The 22202-nt window shown below is 37.9% G+C and overlaps 1 protein-coding gene across 9 annotated transcripts in view; it reads left to right on the forward strand.

Annotated features, from left to right (window-relative positions):
- Window positions 1–22202, forward strand: part of LOC139113851 (venom dipeptidyl peptidase 4) — a 248684-nt gene that overhangs the window by 165282 nt on the left and 61200 nt on the right. For all 9 annotated transcript variants that reach the window (XM_070675285.1, XM_070675287.1, XM_070675281.1 and 6 more), the window contains 2 exons: window positions 8841–8935; window positions 12710–12784. In XM_070675285.1, the coding sequence (XP_070531386.1) occupies window positions 8841–8935; window positions 12710–12784 (170 nt within the window). The remainder of the gene's footprint in view (window positions 1–8840; window positions 8936–12709; window positions 12785–22202) is intronic.

The raw sequence follows: 22202 nt of genomic DNA on the forward strand, positions 1-22202 counted from the left end.
ACACGCTTGCGTTACAGACTCAGTCAATTTTTCAATTACCTGATTTAGTAAATTTTTACGCGATTATAAGTTTTACCGGAACATCATTATTGTCTTTAAAGAGATGTTCTTTTCTTTGCAGAAATTTTCAAATTGTATTTTACAAAGTTAACTTACGGCGAAAAAGTTTTCAGTAAATTATGCAAAGTTCTCTCTAAAAAAAAAAGAACAAGTAAAAGTTGGAACGAACGCTTTTAACAAAACACATGTTAGATTGTGATAGTCATTTGAAACACGAAATTTACATTATTATACTCTACATGTAATCGGGTTTATTTATTCGATCACGTCATTTTCATTCAAGTATCTTTGCTAAAATGTATATGGGGATATTATTATATGCTAATACTGTACACTAATTAATCATTAACCGATGTGGGTTTGAGAATAAAGCGAATCGATGTTCAATAAGAGGATCCCAGGTTACACGTACAAATCGCCTCATTGTATATGGATTTGCATACCGGTTGTGTAAAGCCCATAAGAAGATTCTGCGATCGTAGAACGAAATACGAGACCTCCATAAGGGCGGCTAGGTGTCATTTTCTCTCAAATGTATCGCGCAAGACATGTTTCAGACAGTCCATATCTTTTCGGTCGTTTCAAAGCTCGTCGTTTTTTCGCAAAATTTTTTTCTTTCCAAACTATCACCTATTATTTCAGCAACGCGAAGGAAATCCGTTTACGGAGAATGTAATTATATCTTAAAGAACTTCTTATTATGCGTAAAATTAATAAAATGTTTTAGAATAAAATTATTCTAACGGCGATACGATTTATTACCTGGCGGAATGATAATTACAAAAAGCATCCGTACCGATGTGATTTATTGGCGATTAAATCTTGTCAATTCTTGGGTTCGTTTATTAAATATTTTCCCACCGCTGGAATTCTAATTAATATATCCGTGCACCGTTGTTTGTACATTATCGTAAATGGAAAGTAGTTATGCTATTATAGCAGCATGCATATTCGGATAATATCAGGATGAAATTCCAACGGCGGACGTGAACGGAGAGAACTTAGGCGGAGGATTGGAGAAAGGTACGGATGTAATAGAAATTCGATATGCGAGAAACCACAGGCACGGACGGTGAAAAAGAATGCGGCGTGGTGAAGCGACGGCGGTGGGAGGGGGTGGTAATCGATAAAGTAAATTAAAAGTAATTAAAAGCCGGCTGTAGTGCGCGCACGAAAAAGCGGAGCGGATCATTTTTATCGGACGTAGGCGTGTGCTCGGTGTGTAGGTGAATGTTTCCACCAGAAGGTACTGATAAAAGCCGTGGTAAAAAAAAAGAAACAAAAAAAAAAGAAAAAAAAAGTGTGCAAGGCGAATATGTTGTGTTATTAAACGGACGCAATATCGTTAGCCGGATAAAAGCTCCACACGTTTCGCGGCGTTGTATTAATTCGATTGAAATAATTGGCGGATCGTTTTGCGGTCCCCTCATTATTACATCGACAGCCAAGCTGTTTATCACGCTCCGCATAAACGGCTCGCTCATCGCGACAGGATCGAGAATTATTAATTCGCCGCGACGAGGTAGCATTATGTCGCCCCAGCGAGACCGGTATATATTTATATATACACATATATATATATAAATACGCAGGTGAATCGCGAGAATACAACGCGAAGTTCAATCGCGATGTATTATACATTGTTAAATCGATTACGCATGTTTGCGAGTTGTATAATTTTCGTAGATATACGTATAAGTAATTATTAATTGCACGACGCGCGACAATCAGTCGCAGCGGATTGTGATCCGTTTATTATCACTAAATCGGACAAATGCGACTGTTAAATGTATTATTTAACGGCGATCAGTTCTCATTAATGTATACTTGCCGCAGATTATCGTATCTCGTAGAACAATATCACCTTTGATTCACATAATCGAGTATATTTTCTGGGATTTATTACGCGTTGTTATATAAAACTCGCCGCGATAAGGTCACCGATTCCAGAAGCTAATTCACACCCTAGTCGATAGCTCTGATCGTGAAATATACAAAATTAGTTACCACGGGTGTTTGGAGCTCCGCAGACTGCGTACCGCGTGCTCGATCACCAGCGAAAGAATGCTATTGTTACGTAGACAAAGTCGTGCGAGGTACGCACGCCATTCGACTCTCAACTTATATTTTTATTTATGTACATATTTTATCTCTGTGCGGTTTTAACGCGTTATAAAAGATTTTCTATTCTAAATATTATCATGTATATCGAATATTATATTAAGCATTAACTTTTAACGTGTAACAGATTTTTAACTACATTAAATACGGTATTTATCGGTTAAATCAATCATTTGTGCTTTAAGTAATTAATCTAAATATATAACCATATAATTAATGTCTGAATATGCATATAAATTACGTTTAAAGTTTTTCCGACTAGTTTATGTGTAAATTCTGAAATGGCCAAGTTTATTTCCAATGAAGTCTCAAGGTAAATGTAGATCACGGTGTAATACGGTACAAGTAGATTATTTAATAGTGGAAAAGCAAAGTCGTGTCGCGCGAGATGCTCATTAACGAGCAACGGTTTTCACTTCGGCTTACTTTCTCTATACTTTCCGACTTGTCATGCAACGCGGCGCTGAGGTATAATTCGGAATTGCATTTCGATAATAGGTCGCAAATCGTGCGGTTTTTTTTTTTTATTTTTTTTTATTTTAATACTATCCACTTTTATTTATTTTCTGGAAAGTATACTTTCCTCGCTCAGTATTTTGCAGCCATGGTTTTTACTTTCGCGATTGAAAGAACCTCTTTATCAACTTGAGCGCGAGGCGCGGTAAGAGAAATGAAATAATCGAATTATTTGAAAATCTGATACGCGGCGGAATAAGCTCAAGCAAACACGAAAGCAAAATGCAATCGTGAAACTTGTTCTACGATGCATACGGTGAGTTGGTATCACACCCGGTTACTACTTTAAATGTAAATTCTATATCCATTTCGCTTGAATGAATACGGGCATCAACGTATTCTTGGCGTGAAACTCTTGTGAGTAACGGGGAAATGTGTAGCAAATAGAACCGCCCCGGCAGGAGAGGACAAAGGGCGCACGTACAAATGTATGTAGAACGGATCCTGCATTCCAGTGTTAAAGTTTCGAAGTATTGATCGATCGTGTAGACATACCAGACTCCCGGGGACTTGAATTATGCCACTCGCGATCGGAATCTTATCCGAGAGAAATGCAATTTAAATTAACGCATTTAACGATCCGCAGGCGCAATTCTAACGCAATTCCAAAACCACTCACGGCGGCAAAAAGTAAAAAAAAAAAAGAGAAAAAAAAGAAAAAAAAGAAAGAAACTCGCGGCCGTTTCATTTTCTTACTTATCATTTTCTCGAGAAATATGGACATACTCGCAGCCGTCTCATCTCCTGTTTATGGCCCCCTATGTTTTGCATATCCTTGCTTTGGAAGTGCGGTGTACCGGGTCTTGATAACCATGCTGTACACCTGTATCGCATTCACCGCCAATTTCGACGCACAATTCGTGCGGTTCGCCGAGCACGCCGAAGACAATGGATAGATATTGGATACCGCGCGCAGACGAGGCGGATGGAATTTGTCCATGATTTTCGGTGTTTCCACGGTGTTGGGACATCGTGCGCTGACTGTGACACCCGCGGGACAACTCTCCCGTCATGCACGCCTGCGATTCGTCGAGGTGACCATAACCGTCAGGGAAAGTACCGTCGTCACGCGCGAAACGACCGGCGAAGCGGCATGCTGCGCTGCCTGGATCATTGTTATCTTTTGGTAACAGGTCCCACTGGGCAAGTCCAACATATGTCAGCCACTTATTGCCTCAATATCCCACGCCGCCCTCCCCCCTTTTTTTACTACCCGTTGCTAAGGGTTATTACGCATCGGGCCATATTTTTTTTCCCCGCGCTCGTTTAGTTAAGAATTAAGATTTGTAGAGGATCCCTTTCCCGATTTTCCCGAATTCAGCATTGACGTTGATATTACGATTATTGTACTTTTTAAATAATTGCAATTATAAAGCAGATAAAAAATTTTTGTTTTAAGTATTGTGCTGTCTGGGACTTTTAAATTAATAAAAAAAAATTTTTTAATAAAATAAAATAAAATAAGTAATTGCAAATAAATCTAATGTACTTGCAATTTCAATAACTACACATAGCGCTAAACAGATATTCGGAATATTGAGCGGTGATCGTCTCCCAGAAATATTTTTCACGAACGCGACTGCCATGCACGCACAAACATCCTCTCAAGATTACATCTTATCTCCATATGACACGTGTTTCGTATCTCGTAATCTTCACATATTGGATTTTCCGGTTTAAGTTTTGGCTCTTGTGCTCTCTCGGCTGACATGTCATCCTATGCTTTTCCGAGACTATGACAACGGTGGGAAATTTTGACACGCGATACACACTTATAAACCAGCTGCAAACTAATCGAAAACTTTCCCGAAGAAAAGTTCTCAGCCACTCCCTCGAGATCTAACCGAGATTCATTGTCGTACCGCGAAAAGTTTCCATTTAACTCCTTTCCAATATCTTAATTTAATTTTTCTCTGTCCGAAACGATTATTATTGTCTTCTCAATATTTCTCCCGCAGCTGGGAGGCAATTTATTTATTTTAATTATCGATAAAGTTAATCTTTTCGGAAGTAGTGCTGTGTAATAAATACACATTGTTTGTTGCGTGTTTATAAATGAAAACAGATTCGTGCGTAACGCGCTCGCATCGCCGCAAGATTTAAACCGAAACCCGGCTCCTCTTCCGCGCGGCGTAATGTTCTAAACTTCGGTAGTTCTACTTTCTGTATTTCCTCTTTATTGTTCAGAAACATAATACGCGACCGTTACAAGCGTTACAGGCGGAGCGATACTGCCGCATGACAGAGAAGTGAGCCCGGTATTCTTTCCGCGGCAAAGTAGCTTGCAACAACTGCGGCCGGCAACTGTCGCGGACAAAGTTACAGCGTGAAATTCCGCGAATGCGGTTCAGAGGATAACACGGATCGCATTAGCACAAACTTTATATATCGCCGCAACGAGTAGATCCAATTCGCGACGTGTCGCCTCCTGTCGTTTTACGTTCAGCAAACATTATCACGGGACAACAACACGTACGGATACTTTCTGTTAAGAAAATACGATGTATATCTCGTCTTCGATGCCGGCAACGTTTCGATGCGAACTCACGTAACTAATTTTACAATCCCGTCCTCAAATGACAGCAATTATGATAGGCAAATTCGTTCTCTTTTATGTCGCCAAGTAGTGCGATTGAAAAATTTGACGAGCAGACCATTCACCGATATAATATTATTAATAATCTTTATATATATATATACACATATATAACGGCGAAAAGAAAAAAAAATCGCCGATAAATTTATCCTGCCGATAACTCTTTCGAGGATTTCGCGAAGGGTCGCGTCGCGACCCTTTAATGACCGCACGTTTCTGGAACAGTCGTGTAAATGACGTGTACGTTGCAATCCACTTGTGCAACGAATGTGCTGTACATTTCCATGGATATCCATTTTCATCCCGACTGTGCCAGATTTCACGCACCAACGGGTTAGATGTACACGCGGCCGTTCGCGCGCGTGCACACGTGTCATTACAAAACATATTTCGACAATATATATATATACATATACACACGCACACATATGTATATATATATGGACGTACTCGTAGACGCGGGAAATAGGCCGATGCATATGGGACCGGCAAGCCAGGTGTAAAATTTATTTCCGTCTGTTGTTGGTTTAATCGACGCGCGAGTAATACGCGCCATTAATCATCACGTAATGATGCGACATTAAAAGAAATAATTCGCCTCTGGATATTAATTAAGTGAGCATTGTTGTTCGTACAAATTTATTTACGACCGCCGGATTTTAATGATAATTCACCGCCTGCTCGAGGGGTGAATCCTAATTGCAACCGCCACAAGCATTAATTTACATTTGTTGAAATTGCTTATGAATTTAATTAAAAAATATTTAACCCTTGCGCTTGCCGCCTAAGCTGCTACTTTAAACGTGAAAGTCCTTCTTATATTTTGCTCGTACATCACTTTATCTCAAAATTCTACCAAATAAAGTATTATTAAAATAGTACGATTAACTAAAGCCTGAAAGGTGGTAAATCAACGCTTATAATTATTCAATTACTTATATCACTTATAAATTTTTAATCGCGCCGATAAATATACTACGAAGCCAAAAATGTTAGAGTTTAAAGTTCCGGTGCGCGATATTTTCGCCCGATAACCGCGGTGGCGGCGAGTCTATAAAGTTCACGGTTCGTTTACATTTTTCGTTTCGGCCTATTTCTTACGAGATATACATAGTCGGTGGCAGTAAATCGTAAACGTCGTGTCCCCTTCCCCGCTATGAAATCCCAGAAGACATGGAGTCTGTTTCAGCCATCTAGACGACGTCGCCCCGTAATGGCAAATACCTCGTTGTGAGATACAATCCCGCGTGAGATACGACGGTGTCTCGTTAACGCGTTATCCTCCGTGAGAAATCGGTCGAACTCTCGGTGTTATGTTCGCCTAAATGTAAATCATTTTCCGTGCGCAAATGTTTAGTCTAGGAAATAAACGACGGAAACGAAAACGTATATCGGGCTGATTGTGCTGAGCGTACGGCGATAAAAATTATTTTTCGTTGATTTACCAATAATTTGAAAATCTATGTCTCACTTTTAGATATTTAAATATGTAAGAAAACATAGAATAATTTTTTTTTTCTTTGTTTTATTATTTTTTTTTTTTTTATCGGGAAATAACGATATGCTAGAGTTACCGCGCATATTTAAAACATATTTTTATTCGCCCGATATCAGCCATGAAAATTCACCGTGCGCTAATGGTGCGACAAAACAAAATTTGTTAATAATTTTAATACACCTGTACACAAAGGCCGACAGAGTAAAGCGCTCAGTGTTTGTTAATCCGTCATTATTAATTTAATTAAGTGACAAAACGGTTTTGTTTTACATCATATATGCTCGATACAAGAAATTTGAAATTAAAAACAGCTACGCAATAATAGAATATTTAACTTATGTAGTTATCTGAAACAGCTTTAATTTCTCGTAAAAGCCAAAATAAATGTTTTACATATATTAAAATTAACAAAAGAGATGGAACCAAAGTGAATATTATAAATAAAAAATATATGACTGTACATAAATTTTATACACAATTTTTGAAGATTTTTCAGGGTATTTTATTACAATGTCTTAAAAAGTAATAGAGCTTTTTAATAATATTGCAAAGGAATATTATTTTGCTTTTTTAATTATTAACATAATTACGTTTTCCGCTTTCATATTTAGAAAAACACTGAAATACTAGTAGAAAAGGCATGAAAATGTAATGTAAACATGAATAACTTATAAAGTAATTTTTCATGAATGAATACAGACGTAATAATATTTTCCGTCAAAGAGAAAATAGTGGATTAAATAAAAAAAAAATGGTTCTTTACTATTTATTATATTTCTCTCTCATTAACGAAACATTTTGTACCATTTTATCGCTTCTCAGTTTTTGCTTAAATATTTATGAACGTTATGCACCTTGTTACTTCCCTCAATTTTTTCTTCGAGTTTCTCAGCAAGTCGTAGCTTTTCAAATTGAAACAAAATTACTTTTTAAGTAGCCGGAGAAAAATTGTCGTTTTATATGTACCGCGCATTATTGATCACTAAACAATTAAAAGAAAATTTTCACAAAGCGTATTATCTAAACTTTTTTTTTCTCTCTTTTTTCTTAACTTCTGTCACTGCATATTTTCTGTCATACTCTATGTTTTCATCTCTTTTCTTTGCTCTTTCCTGTCCCTTTTACTTCTTTTTCCTTTTCTTTCTTTCTTTTTCTTTTCTTTGTTTCTTACCTTACCTCTCTGTCTTCCTGATAACGATAAAAACATTTCTTGCTCCTGGTCTATCGCGACCTAACTCAACGCTTCTTATTCTGAGGATTTTTACGACGTCAGTCTCACTAAGATTGATGAAACGGCATACTGTCCGTTCACGAAAATCGATTTTCGAAAAGGACGAGCTTTCTCTCGTCTCCGAAATTTACTCCCTCGCTCCCGTTTTCTATTTTTATCTTTCTTTATTTTTCATCGTTTTCGAAAAGAACTTGCACGTCTATCTTCTTTCATAAGAAAGACACGAAGGCAGACGAGCGATTAGATAGCGGCAATTAATCAATCATCGTATTCGGACAAGTTTAATTTTCACACTAAATTTAAAATCTAAAAAATAGCGCTAAATGTATTTAAAAAAAAAATTTATTTAATAATAAGAAACGAAAATCTTTAAAACCAAGTAATAAGTTTTTATTAAATCTACAAAAAAAAAAAAACAAAAGTAATACCTAAAAAAAATTTATATTTTTTAAAATTCATAAACATCTGAAATAAATCAAGTTAAAAGCCAATTGTTTCACAGCCGTGATAACTTTATTCTGTCCCGTTTTTTAAATAGATGAATTTTGCAACGATCTTTAGAGGAAAGTAATTGATTACTTTTTAATGCTCTAGAACAAAAGTAAAAATACTCGAGAAACTTCGTTATAACTCAGCAAAATGAGATCCTGCGCTGGGGAAAAAAAAGTCAAAACAAAAAACTCAAGGCTTAATGAGTGCGTGAATTTAATCGCACAATGTAGGTACACGAAACAACGAAACGTACGAGGGATATTACGTTGCGCGGATGTATTTAATATAAAAATTTATTTTTTGCTAACGTACTCTTATTGTTACAGGAGACGAGATCCTCTACCGTGATGAGATAGGCAATTTGTTGATCTACAATGTCAGCTCGGCCACATCCGAGATCTTGTTGGACTCCGGCAATCCCGTAAGTTTTGTTAAACTTCCGCGCGCGTTGTATGAAAGTTCTCACGGGGGACTTCAAAGTTTGCATGAAGCGCTCGTTCAAGGAATTCTATTCATAATCTCGGAATTATTAGTTGTTTTACTCGTACCTCCCTCCCCCCCCCAACCTCCTTTCGTTCTCTATTAATAATATGAATACCGACACGCGTAAGTTAATACAAATGAAAACGGTAACGAAGTAGACGTTGGGAATGCATTTAATTAAGATTTACATTAAATTTACGTCGAAACGCAAACAAGATTGATATTAATTAGATATTAATTAAACGAAGAAAACAACATACAATGTTAATTACATGTGTATCAATGTATGATTAGTATCAATAACGTGAAATATGAATTGTATTGTCACCGCGTTACCGTAGGCAATCAATTATTGTAAAACGCGCATATACATATATGTATATATCACTGGTGGAAAGCGCGCGTAAACATTTTTGCGCATACACGTGCGTTAACGTATGCGCAATTATTGTTGCATTAACGTGCATACGATTAAATAGAAATCGCGGTATGAATAGTCGGTATACGAATTAATTGCCGGGGCTGGGCCATTGACCACCGGTGCGTTTCGCTTCCGAAATCGCGGATAACGACCGATATACACGCAACGAGAGCGCTGCCGTATCTCACATACGCGTGCGATCTCCCTATTTTGCCGATCTTCTTTCTCGCTTCGAATCATATATATTCGGTGCGTACCCAATTAAATCACCCGGGGCCACCGCAGGCGTGGGCGCACACGTATAACAGCGGGGGACCACGCGCGCGGATCGAATGCGAAAGCAGCGAAAACCGGACGTCATCGGCAAGAGGGGAGTCGGGATTATTTCACGACGCTGCGAGGAACGAGACGCGTAACGCAATATACGCATGCACGCCCGCTTCATCGGGCGCTCCCACGACATCGCCGCCGAAAGAGATCGGCTGTAACGGTAATTGCTTGTTATCTTTCACGTTCTGACATCGTACAATCTGCCTGTCGACGATTCTCGTTCGTATATGCGAAGGCACCCGGCCAGTTACCGTCGTAAAATGATACATTATGACGTTTGTAATACGATGTCTATCTCCGCGGGATTTAACATTCCGCGACTTTGTTTCATTCCGGGAAAATTTCGAGTCTGTATTTGTGAAATTGATCATCCGTCCAAGATAACGTGTTAGTCTTAATAAATTGCATTCCAAGTTTGCGGGAAGACAGTCTTGCGAGTAAGCGTGTAGAAGAAATCGAATGGTTGTTTATTACTTTTTGTAAGAAGAACTTTGTAGAGTATTACCATTACACGTGATATTTCTTACTTTGGGAAAGGGGGGAAAAAAAGAGAGAGAGAGAGAGAGAGAAAGAAAGAAAGAAAGAAAAAGAAAAAGTCTGTTAAATTTTAAATTCTTTTTCAAATTTCTACAAACGGCGGATGTGCAGTTTCCCTAATTTCTCATAATAATAAAATCTCATCCCTCTCGTCGGGAATGCTGTCGCGTAATCGGCAACGCGCAAGGGGAGAGATGAGCTGATTTTTTTCAATTAAGCGAGCAAGAAAGGGGAAGCGCTAAAGAGAAATTGCGATGGCTAACCGGTGCGACGCTCCGAAAAGTTTTATTTTTACTGTCAAATTCTACCCACCCCACTTTTACCTTTTTCAAGTTAAACGAAGTCCTCCGCGTTTGCCGCATTACTCGAAATCTTACGAAAGTGTTTCGCAACGTAGTCCGAATCCTTGCAGCGCCGACCGAGAGCAACCTTATCGGGGCGAATTCCTTGTTAGCTTGAAAGCTATTAGGGAGTTTATGACCCGTGTACCTTTACTCGTATATATATATATTCAGAGCTGTCTTTGAGTGAGTACATTTGGACAATTGCATCTGGTGAGCCTATTCGCTGTTTCGATGCAAGTGCACTCCGAGTGAATTATATATAAGAGGTTCACCGATGCAATTATCTAAATACTCTCGCTCAAAGACCGCCTTCGAAAATCTAGACATTTTCTTATATTACATTAAACGGAATATTAAAAATACTCGGATAAACTGCGGAAATTAATTTTTTTGTTTTTTTTTTTAATAAAAAAGAAAAAAACCAACTTTATATTTGTATACTTGCGTTAATTTTCTACGTTATCTTTTTTTCACGTTTGTTTTATGATATTGCTTAATTGAAAAATAGACGAAGTTTTATCTGTGTATAAGTTAAATTATTTTTTCCTTTTTTTTAACGAGAAAATACGAATACTAAATTGCGTAGTAGTTTATAAAGTTCCTTTTTATTTCACGTCCTGCACGAAAATTTTACATGTTTAAGAGTAACAAGTTTATTAGGTATGTGTCAAGCTGTCCCAGCAGAATACTTTAATATTAGTTCGGAAAGTTGTTAATAGAATCATAACTTTTACAACGTAACATGATAAAACTGTCAGCGTCACTTTGTCTTAATGTCGATATTATGTCTAATTTTCTTATTTTTGTTCTTGAATATTTATTTTGTAAAACAAACGCAAAAGGTGTTATAAAATTATTGGCCGAGATGCTGATTAAAACAATTGAAACAACTACAATTATTCTTTAATACAGTTTGTTATACGAAATAATTTTATTGACAAACTTCTGATTAAAAGAATGATGGCAAAAAAATCTTTTTGCGAAATTTGTCATCGCTCTTTAATAAATATAATTATAGAATTGTTCAAATTTCATAAATAAGTACCGTTAATTTTTTCTAATTTTTTTCTTATGGAAAAATCTTTAAATTTAAATCCACCAAAGTATCATGTGCAATATATTTATCTTGATCCTAACCAGGATGCGTTTTAATACCAACGTAATAATACCAAAACGCGTAAAGACGCAATTTATCACACGACGAGTAAACTTCGTCGTATTAAAGTAATAATTGCAGTTGTCGGTCGGTAGTTACTGCATTATGATGGCCGATAGTTAAGTGGAGCGATCGTCGGTTTGACCGTCCGCCAAGCAACTCGAAACGATTGTCTCGTTCGAACGTGCGACTTCGCTTAACGATGGTCATCCCATTAGTGGGTCGCCGTAGCTTATTCGACAACCCCAGCGATCCATGTCGCGCACGTGATCGTAATTTACTCTCGTCGCGATTTCGACAAACCGTTCCGGATCGTCGCGGCAGCACAAAGCCATTTTCGACGCGGCCGTCGTCTCCCATTTGCAATCCATTTCGCTAACAACTCGTTTTATAAGCATAATAAGCTCTGTCTGCGATTTACACCGTGTCGGGCAAGCGCGACCTCGCGCTCGTCGACGGCGATTACTACCGCCTGACACGCGAGCACGAGATTTTTCTATGCCCTCGCGTGGTTTTCCTTATTACTCGAATTCTTTAATGCGCCGGATTTCTTTTTTTTTTTTTTTATTGCGCGACGTTGGCCTGTAAAGATAACGGCTAAACTACTGTATCGCACTTTTAACGAGCAACGTTTATTTTAGAATTACATTTGTTTTTGTCCTTTTTTAATTGCGCCTCTAAGGCTGTATTAATTTACACGGTATAAAGAATCTGCATTACCGAAACACAGATCGCATAATTTATCAGAACATTAAGAAATTTTAATTAATTCTGTTAAATTATTTAATATTTCTACGTTTGCTGTGCTGCATTTTTGTTCGTTACGCGTTTTACTCAACTACGAAATTATATTGCAATTTTAAAATAATTTTTGCAATTTTTTCTTCTTTTTTTTTTAAGTAATTTTTTATTTTGCTCTTACAGGATTTGCTGTCAAGCTTCGATCATCATCTATCTGCTGACAGAAAGTACCTATTGCTCGCCCTCAACTACCAAAAGGTAAGACTTTAAAGCTTAAAAATGTTCGGTGAAAAAAAATTAAAATAAAAAAATAAAATTAATAAATCATAAAAATTCCGTGCGTGTATTGTTGCGTTGATGCAATTTTAAACAAGTGTTGCGCGCAAGACAAACGTTGATTGACCATGAAATTACTTAATTTATATTATTACGAATCTTTGATGGCGTGATAATTACTATGCTGACAACGCGGCTTTCCTCGAAAACATATGCATGCAAATGAGGATTACAGCAGCGCAATGTAATTGTCCCCGACTGAACCTTACGAATAGGTAATTTCTGACTTTGCATGTCTGATGCCCCGCGTAATAAACTCAACGATAGACTATGAGCTTTAATATTAATGTTACCGAAGGGCCGCTTTTTCACCGTAATAGCGTTTCTCCTTTTGCAAGTAAATTGCAAGTTAATTCACGTTTCGGTTCAACAAGTGTCTGAAATTCACATTGTCTGCGACTATTTCCTTACTTCGACATTTCAAAATGTATTCTGAAAATTTCTTACACGCTACTTAACCCTTTGTTGCGAAATAAGCCACTCGCTCTTATAAATGCCGTCAATTTGAACATTCAAAGATACAAAGATACAATTTTAAAGAATAGAATAGTAATTTTTTTTTTAAATAATATTTTATATTTATATGATAACGCTTTAATTGATTAAAATCAATACAGTTTATCATTTGCATTGTAATAAAAAATTGAATATCAACGCTGGTACCAACGATCGAAATTTAGATAGGCATATTCCGTATGATATAAAATTTAAAGACCCGAGTGGGTATTACACGTCATACGCGAGTATAATACAACTTCTCTTTATGGTAGAATACGCCGAATGGAGTTTTCGCGGTAGCGAATATACGTATAACTACGTAGCGAAGGTAATCACGAAAGCGGGGCGGACTATCCGGAAGTTAATCGTATTGCTGAACGGAACGACTGCGATAAATATTTCGTTCGCCATCGTCGTTCCTCCCGGCTTCGTTTCCCCGTCACTCGGCGAGCCGTTCGTCAGGCGGTCTGACTTGCACGTCCGTAGGAAACCGCTTAAACTTTCAAAGACTAGTAATTATAAGGACCGGCAAGTCAAGATCTCTGAAACCGCGCGCCCACATTCCGTACAGATGCATTCGGATAAGCCCGCGAGTGAATTAAGGTCAGGACCGCGGCGGCTGTCAAAGTAACGCGAAGTTCGTTTAATTCAACGATACGCGGGATTCGTTTAAAATAATACCACGGGTATTAATCGAGTCGGACCATACGCGTTCTCCGTCCGCGATCCTCGGATAAAAATCTTCACGTTTTAACGTAGCGCGGTGCGTGTGATAATTATCTCGAGGGAAGCAAAAAAAAAAAAAAAATATTTTATCGCGGCGAGTTCGTTTCTATTATCAATATTTTTGCTGGTAGATTAAAAAACACGAGTAAATATTTTTCTGATAAAAGTTATATAGTGTGTGTACGTTGTATTAATCTCGCACACGAAAACAGTCCGCGTTTACGTGTCTACGTTGCGTTTCCAGACGAAACTGCTAATTTGTTGTCACCGACGGTCGCGAGGAATTTATTATCCCTCCCTCTTTTTTTTTTTTTTTTTTTTTTCCCAGGGATTTGCCTTAAAATCTACGCGTTCTACGGCGACCTGGCAATTTACTTTGGTATTCAGGTCGCATTTAAAATCTGCATGTTTCGCGCGGGGATCCACGGTTATAATAAAATGCGCGGGGAATATATTTCATAGAAAAAACAATCTCGCGTTCTCTATGATAAATAACGTTAATCTCCACTTGTTCCCATTTCTAGTTACATAAAATAATGCGGAATCTTTTACGCTCGAGCCCCTTTGAAGCGCCGCTTTAATATGCCGCGGCGATATCAACCGTGTCGTTTCGACCACCGGAATAACGTCGCGGTCGAAAAAAATAAATAATTAAATAAATAAAAAAAAAGCCTCGCTATAATACAAACGAAAATTCGCGCGAGCGAGCGTTCCCGCGGCGATGTGCGTTTTCATTATCTAGCTCGGGCTACGACAAAGTTAATTCGGCGCGATCATGCGAGCGGAAAATAAGAGATAGATAACGGAGATAGAAGTTTAAAATGGCGCAAGAGTATTACAGCGAGCTAAACACTATATAATACCCGACGCGGCCGCGTCACGCGGGATTTCGCGCAATGATCCTTGTCTCTGCTCTCCTCCGCCTCTGCTATGAACACCGCCCGCCCATAACCGACCAACAACCGTCTGTCGGTCGGCCGCGGCCGGTCCAATTGCATACATTACCGCTACCATATCTCCCTTTCGGCCTTGCCACTATCCCCTTGTCTCCTCGCCGCACCGTCCTTTCATCCGTCCCTTTGTATGCGCGAACGTGCACGCGTGTGCGTACACGTAACCCGGTTCAGATCTCCATGCATCTCCTACGCGAACGGTGGCCGCTGTTACCGGCGCGCATGAAATCCTGAGTTATGTTCCGGACGGACCATCTGGATCTCCGAAGAGGGACTACACGCAATTCGCCGGCGTGCGCGGTAATCGCCCCTCGAGAAATCGCCGGTTTACTCCATTTACTGATCCGATACCCTCACGGTGCACGGGAGCTCGGTGGATTAAACACGTGTACGGTGAATTAGGATAAGATCTTTTATGGATTTAGAATTGGGAAGAAACCGTCGTGCGTTCTATACTTTATTATCCCCAGAGTGAATTTGTAATAACGTAAAATACGAATTTTGGGTTATACCGGAGTTTGCACCTTAAAAGCAAGAGATATTAAAATAGAAGCAGAGCTGAAAATATTTGTTTTTAAGAGGCACCGCTATTAGTTACTTCATAAGTACTTATAATATCTTTATCCACTGTTAATTATACGATTTCAACGCGTGATATTGCATTTTACTGCTGATAAATTAAAAAAAGAACAAAATAACAGTTTCTTATCGCGTTTTAATGGGCGATAATTCCATAATAATTTATGACAACTGAGTAATAATAAAATTGTAATAATTGAATTACTTCCGTTTATCGAAATTGATCAGTTGTTACAAATTGAATTTGCGATATTATGATTGATACGCGTGAACTAATTAAATTGATCTAATTGGATCACTCTTTGCGTAATTATGTAAACTGTCTCATACAAATTCCCGATGAAATTCGAAATATAGAAATACAAACCGTTACCGGGGCGTATCGATTAAGCTCTCGCCGCCGCGCCGAAATAGAAAATGTAAAGCGAAACACAATGGAGATCTTTTTCATTTGAAGTAATTAAAAGTTTTTCGTCTACTGATATCTTTCTTCGTTAAAAATTTCATTTTATGAATTTTTCCCCGCGCGCTACCGCCGTTCTGGATATTAGGAGCGGCATCTGGCGCAAGCTATATCTCTAATACTTTGTGAAATTATGCACTATTAATGTCGTGGAGTTTCCCCCCCGCGATCTTCTGTCGACTCCATTTTTATAAATTAGACGCATTACGCCTTACGTGCAAGCGGATGTCGCGTATTATTTTAGGAGAACCACGGCACGTAGTCTCAAGTAACGCAGATATAAAGTTACACTGGTACTCCCTTTTTCGTCTCTTTGCTAAAATAAAGGAAGTTTGTAACCGTATTAACGTTTACAAACTTTCTTTTATCCGTAAAATTTGCAAGGCTGAATAACTTGAATTAACTTTTACATCAAATCCATTTTAATTTTCATCATTCTGAATTAAAACGTATATCATTAATTTTCTTTTTCTTTTTTTTTTTCCTTGTACCGTAACAATTTATATCGCGAGACCAGCTCACAAAAGAATTTCGTTCGTTTGTCTAAAACAATCTCGTATTTTGTAATTTACAATCCTTATTATTTTACGTTTGACAGAAAAGCAATTTTAACGTATACGAAAATATAATTTAACGTGTTTGAAAATGCGAAATAATTTTTTATTTAAAGCGGTTGTTTGGTGATATTTAAATAAACAAATTCGGTCTGTTTTTGCCGCACTTTTACCGGGATCCCGCTGATAATATATTAGAAGCAATTTATTTGCGACGTTGATTGGCGCTACAGTCCCTTTTATCCGCGCCATCTCTCTTCGCTCGGCCACCGGTTAAAAGTATTGCAGTTGGTTACTGTCTGCGAAATTAAATGTGGATCCTTCTAAATTAGAGAGAGGAAATTATATCCGCAGCCGACCGTGCCACTCCACATTTCATGCTCCGCCGACGTATCCAATTAATTTTTTTAAAACCGCCCGCACGTGCCATCGTGTACGTCGATACCGACACCCACCGTTGTCGACGCAGCCGATATCCTAACCGATTCCGTACAGCTCTGCGTATCTTGCGTCTCAACTTTATAACGCCAGAGACATAATCCCGCCGCGGTTCAGTGTATCGATCATTAATTAAGCAATGCTTTCGCCGAATCTGTTAAATTTATACCTACCACGATCGAGGGGATTATCTAGGATAGATTCTCCTCGATCGTCTATCCCGCGCGGGCGAAATATGCTGTTTCGATTGTTCAGCGTATCTACACACAAAATAGGAGGATACGGTGGGATTATCTTATATCCCCCGCTGGTGAAAGGAAATTTCGCGACGCGCGTTGTATCGCAAAAATCACAGACGGCTATTTGTTAACGGTGCTTCATAAATAAAATGTTAATTAAAAATTAAACGTTCTAATTTTGGCAGGAAGCATAAAGTAAATTTGATTTTCGAAACTGCGATAACGAGAAAATTTTTTTAATTCTTATTTACGGCGCGTAATAGGCTTGGCGAAAGCGTTTTAAAAAATAATGTATTTGTTTCATTTAAAAATACCTAAGCATTTTTTTTTTTTTTTTTTATACGTAAGAAGATTGCGCAGAGATCGTGTTTTCGTTTTGTTATTTTCTTTATTGTACGAAAAATATTTTGAAAGAGATGTTTGTGACGTGAAAGAATATTTTACGACGCTTTAGCTTTAAGATAACGATACCAGGTGCATCTCTGCGAACTTCATATACGACCACATAAAGAACCTCCCGTAGTCCCCGACCGTCGATGACACAAAAGGAATATTACGAAAACAGTTTGCTGTTTCTTGTACCATTAAGGGAACCCTTAGTTAGGTACCAGTAAGCTACAATACATGTTACGGGCACGCTTTTTGTGTCATTAGCGTTTCAACAGGATAATAATCGTTAGCGTAAGAAAATTTTTTTTCTATCTTGTTCTTTAAGTAAAAACATAATTAGGTACTTAAAAAAAAAAGAAAAAGAAAAATTTATTATTCACAATTACTGCTGGTTCACTATTAAATTAATAGGTTATTTAATATCTTTGGAACATGCTTTCTGATAATTTTTCTTAAATGACGGCGTTCAACGGCGTTGAAGTTTTCTCGATTCGACGTTAAGGAAAAATACCTTATCTACCACGTCAGGCGATTAGAATTATGAATTACTCGAATTTCAGCGTCGCGACGCTCTTGGCCGGCGCCCAAGGAACGCAAGGAGCGCTCCGCGATTGAATTTTTCTTTCGCTAACTCTCGTTCGCCTCGACGGAGTCTCCGGAGTTCCTAGACTATTTGCTCTAATCCGAGATTTATACCACGTTCTCTGGCTAATTTGGAATTTATGCTGGCGATACTTAGACATAGTTGCCGATGACGTGAGCGTGCCGTGATTTCGACGCCCAGGCCTGTTCAATCGAACCTTCCTACATTCCTCGCGGTGGCACATTTTCGTTTCTTAACTACTTTTGTTAATTTATTTTTATTTTAAAGAAGACTAATTGAGAGATTAATTAATATATTATTCATGTGTATTTTATCTGGGACGTATCTTTCATTTGATGGCGTTTAGATACTCCGCATATCTGGACCAAAGTGTCCATTATGCCTCGGGCTTTGATACCCTTTGCTCGACAGAGGAAATTTCCGTTCTCAAAGAAATTCATAATTTACGTGCACTTTTCATAACGTAAAAGAGAAAACCTTTGACAAAACTATTCACTTTTGCACTAAAGATCCCTTTAAGAATTCAAGACAGACTTATTAAGCCGTTTCGTTGTCTTAGGCACAAAAAATTCATCGCGCGGCGTACGAAAGCTAATAACTAATTCTGAGAAGAATACATCTTTACCGCATTGTAATTTAAGTGTTTCTCACGATATACATACATATATATTATGAAAACGATTTACCTCTATAATTTATAAAACGCATTTGCGCGGTAAGCACAGATACACGAAATATCGTCCACCAATAAATACATACGAATGGAAGATAAAATTGTGGTGAAATTAATTAAAAATGTATCAGTTTTAATGTAACGTAACTCAATGACGAGTTAGTTACAGGACGACGTATTACGAGCAAAATCCGCAAATGGAAAAAGTATATAACATATTATTTATACGCGAAACGCTATATTATATATTTGGTGGAATTAAATTTTTAATCTTTTTAGTTCTTTATACATATATAAAATATACATAAATATATAACATACATTTATATATATATATATTTTTTTTTTTAACATGCTTGCTTTATTTATTTGAAGTTCGCTAATCAATACAATTCGTGTACTCGATACAAACGCGTGAAAGGAACTATATTCGAATGAGATATGTAGGCTGCAAATAGTCCGCTAGTTAAGTAATATGAATCACGTTTGAGCGGAATAATGCGTGAAAATGCCACAGGGCACATTACACGAGCGGGCTTGTAGATCCTGCCGTAATCACCACCATTTATATCCCGATCGTAGCGAATGATCGGATGCCAAAGCTCTTTCTGTCGAGGCGCAGACGGCCCATTACCGCGGCTACCGGATGACCGATAACGGACTCTCGCTACTGCGACGTGGCCGGGCCGCGCCGCGGGAAACTACTGCTAGTAATAGAGTGGATATATAGATCAGGAAACCGCGCGTATTCAACGCACCAGCTGTCGGAAATTTTATGACTAATTTATACCCGCTGCTTCGTATACCCAGCGGTTGCGATTCTACCTTTGATTCCGTCATCGCCAGCCGGCTGACGCTCTCGGTTATTTAACGATAAGACGCTAAATGCCACGGGAAGCCTGTCAATGATTTTAATCATTACTCATTAGCGGCCTACTTGGATTACAAATCATAACTCGCGGCCCTCGTCGTATTACACGCGCAGCCTTGCAGAAATGTAGGTATATCGCTATTCGTGACCACTGCAATTTACTATTCGAAATACTATTTCGCGAGCTTTATTTTATCTAGCTTACTTTACATATTGATTCAGATATTATTGCTCGTATCAGTTAAGCGTTTTTAATATATATATTTTTTTTTATAAAAAATTTAATAAACTGCCCTATCAAGTGAACTTGACAAATCAAAAACGTTATGATTTCAAGCTATTTTTATATCTCCCCAAATATTTCTTTATTATTATTATTTATTTTTATTTTTATTTTATTTTATTTTATTTTATTTTTTTTTTGTATATTTAGGTCAACGTAAAAGTAAATATTAGTCTGAAAAAATTCAGTTTTTGAAATGATTTGGGCTGCCTCAAAAAGAGAGAGAAAGAGAGGCGAAAAAAAAAATAGCCAACAGCTGTTTTTTGATACACGCAATATGTGTCTTTTTGAAGACCCGGGGATTTGATCGAACTTTATTCAGTGGACAATCCGGCTTGCGCGTCACACTCGAGATCACACGGGAAAATAAAACTATGCTGGGATCGTAAAGAATTTGCGATGCGACAGAGCGGGTGCTTTTCGATAAATGACGAGAACTGCGTACAAGTAGTTACGTACACGTGTTCCACGTGATCGTAACATTAATCGAGCGTCGACGGTAAACGAGATCGAGCACTCCTATGCGACAGAGGAGGGGAAGGGGGCCCGGGATTGGGTCCATTGGCGATTTTAGCGAAATGTTTGCGTTTATGTGATCGCCATCGATACGACTCCCTCATATCCGTTACCGTCATTCTCGCGCGTGGCGTCCGTTTACGAAGATTTAATGCCCGGCGGTTGTCATCGCGTATTCAATTCGATCGTTGCACTTTATTTTAACATTTAACAGGGATGAAACTTTGACGTTGACGTCGCGCGAGATGGGCAATTTGGCGTATGAGACCGGACGATTGTTTCTGAATACCCGCGATCATTCTTGCGATTGATTTTTTTCCCTACATAACCGCTATTGTCAAATAATTGGTTAAAATTACAGACAAATGAAAAATATTATTTTGACGTAATAACGAAGTGTGCAAGTTCAGTCATGATGTAATTCAATATATGTAATATACATATATTACAATATATGTACATTTGTTTGAAAAGTTTAAATAAACTAATTTTATATTTTACTACAAACATTGAGTTTTATATGTAATTTTTTTTCGGTTTGCTCGCTAAAAAGTAGTATCTCTTTCAATATTTTATCAAGTGAAATTTCCACTTTATTAAATTTTATATTTATATGATAATGCATTACAATTATAATAATTTTAGGGAGCATTTATGTAAAATTCAGGATGCGAAATTGAGTAATTTGTTCAAAATTTATTTTATCGATAATTGCCTGTATATATAAAAAAAAAAAAAAAAAAAAAAAATTATGTATCTCATTGAGCAGAATTCTATTAGCGATCTAGACTTTTTCGTTTCTCGGCCGCCGTACTTCTAAATGAAGGACAAAATCAATGTTTCATTGTCATAAGTAAAAGCGCATTAATTTGCCACGGACGTCGGTCGTTAATTAATTACAGCCGCTAATGGAAATTAGCCGATCTTTGAAGTTCTGCGCGAGTTGTCAGATCGGTCTGAGCATAATGACTCTTAACGGAAAATAGACGGTCGATCAATTACGGTGAGAACCCTCTGGATGCGTTTTCCTCGCCGATGAAGAACGGGCGCGAGTGCATGTTGAAATTCCCGAGGAACCATCTTGATCGAAAAGTCGCGCGCGATATTTTAGATCATAATGGGCTATTAAAATATCAACGTGATTCAAAGCAGTATCGATTTCGTCGCTTCGCTTTTCAGGCCGATTCGTGATCTAGAATTCATGCTTTGTTCCGCATGCACAAACGATAAGTGACACTCTTGTTAAAACCGTCGTCGAGCTGATCGCGCGTTTTCACCTCTCTTTCTCTTCGCTTTTATCACGACTTATTCCCTCCCGTCGCCTAGTCGATACAGTTATTTTTGATGGATGCAGGATTGTCTCATCAAATCGATGCTTTTCGCGTTCAATGTTTTGCAGAATTTCATCAGCACGCTTGTTTGCTCATAAAGTTCGCTCGAGCGCAGTTACATATAAACACTCGATCATGTTTTCTTGACCATGCAGAAATGCGGAATTGAAAACAATACGATATGAAGTATTATATTGAAAAAAAAGGTTTACGGTCTTTAGT

The sequence above is a fragment of the Cardiocondyla obscurior genome, linkage group LG03 (genome assembly GCF_019399895.1).
Source record: "Cardiocondyla obscurior isolate alpha-2009 linkage group LG03, Cobs3.1, whole genome shotgun sequence".
NCBI classification, from domain to species: Eukaryota; Metazoa; Arthropoda; class Insecta; order Hymenoptera; family Formicidae; genus Cardiocondyla; species Cardiocondyla obscurior.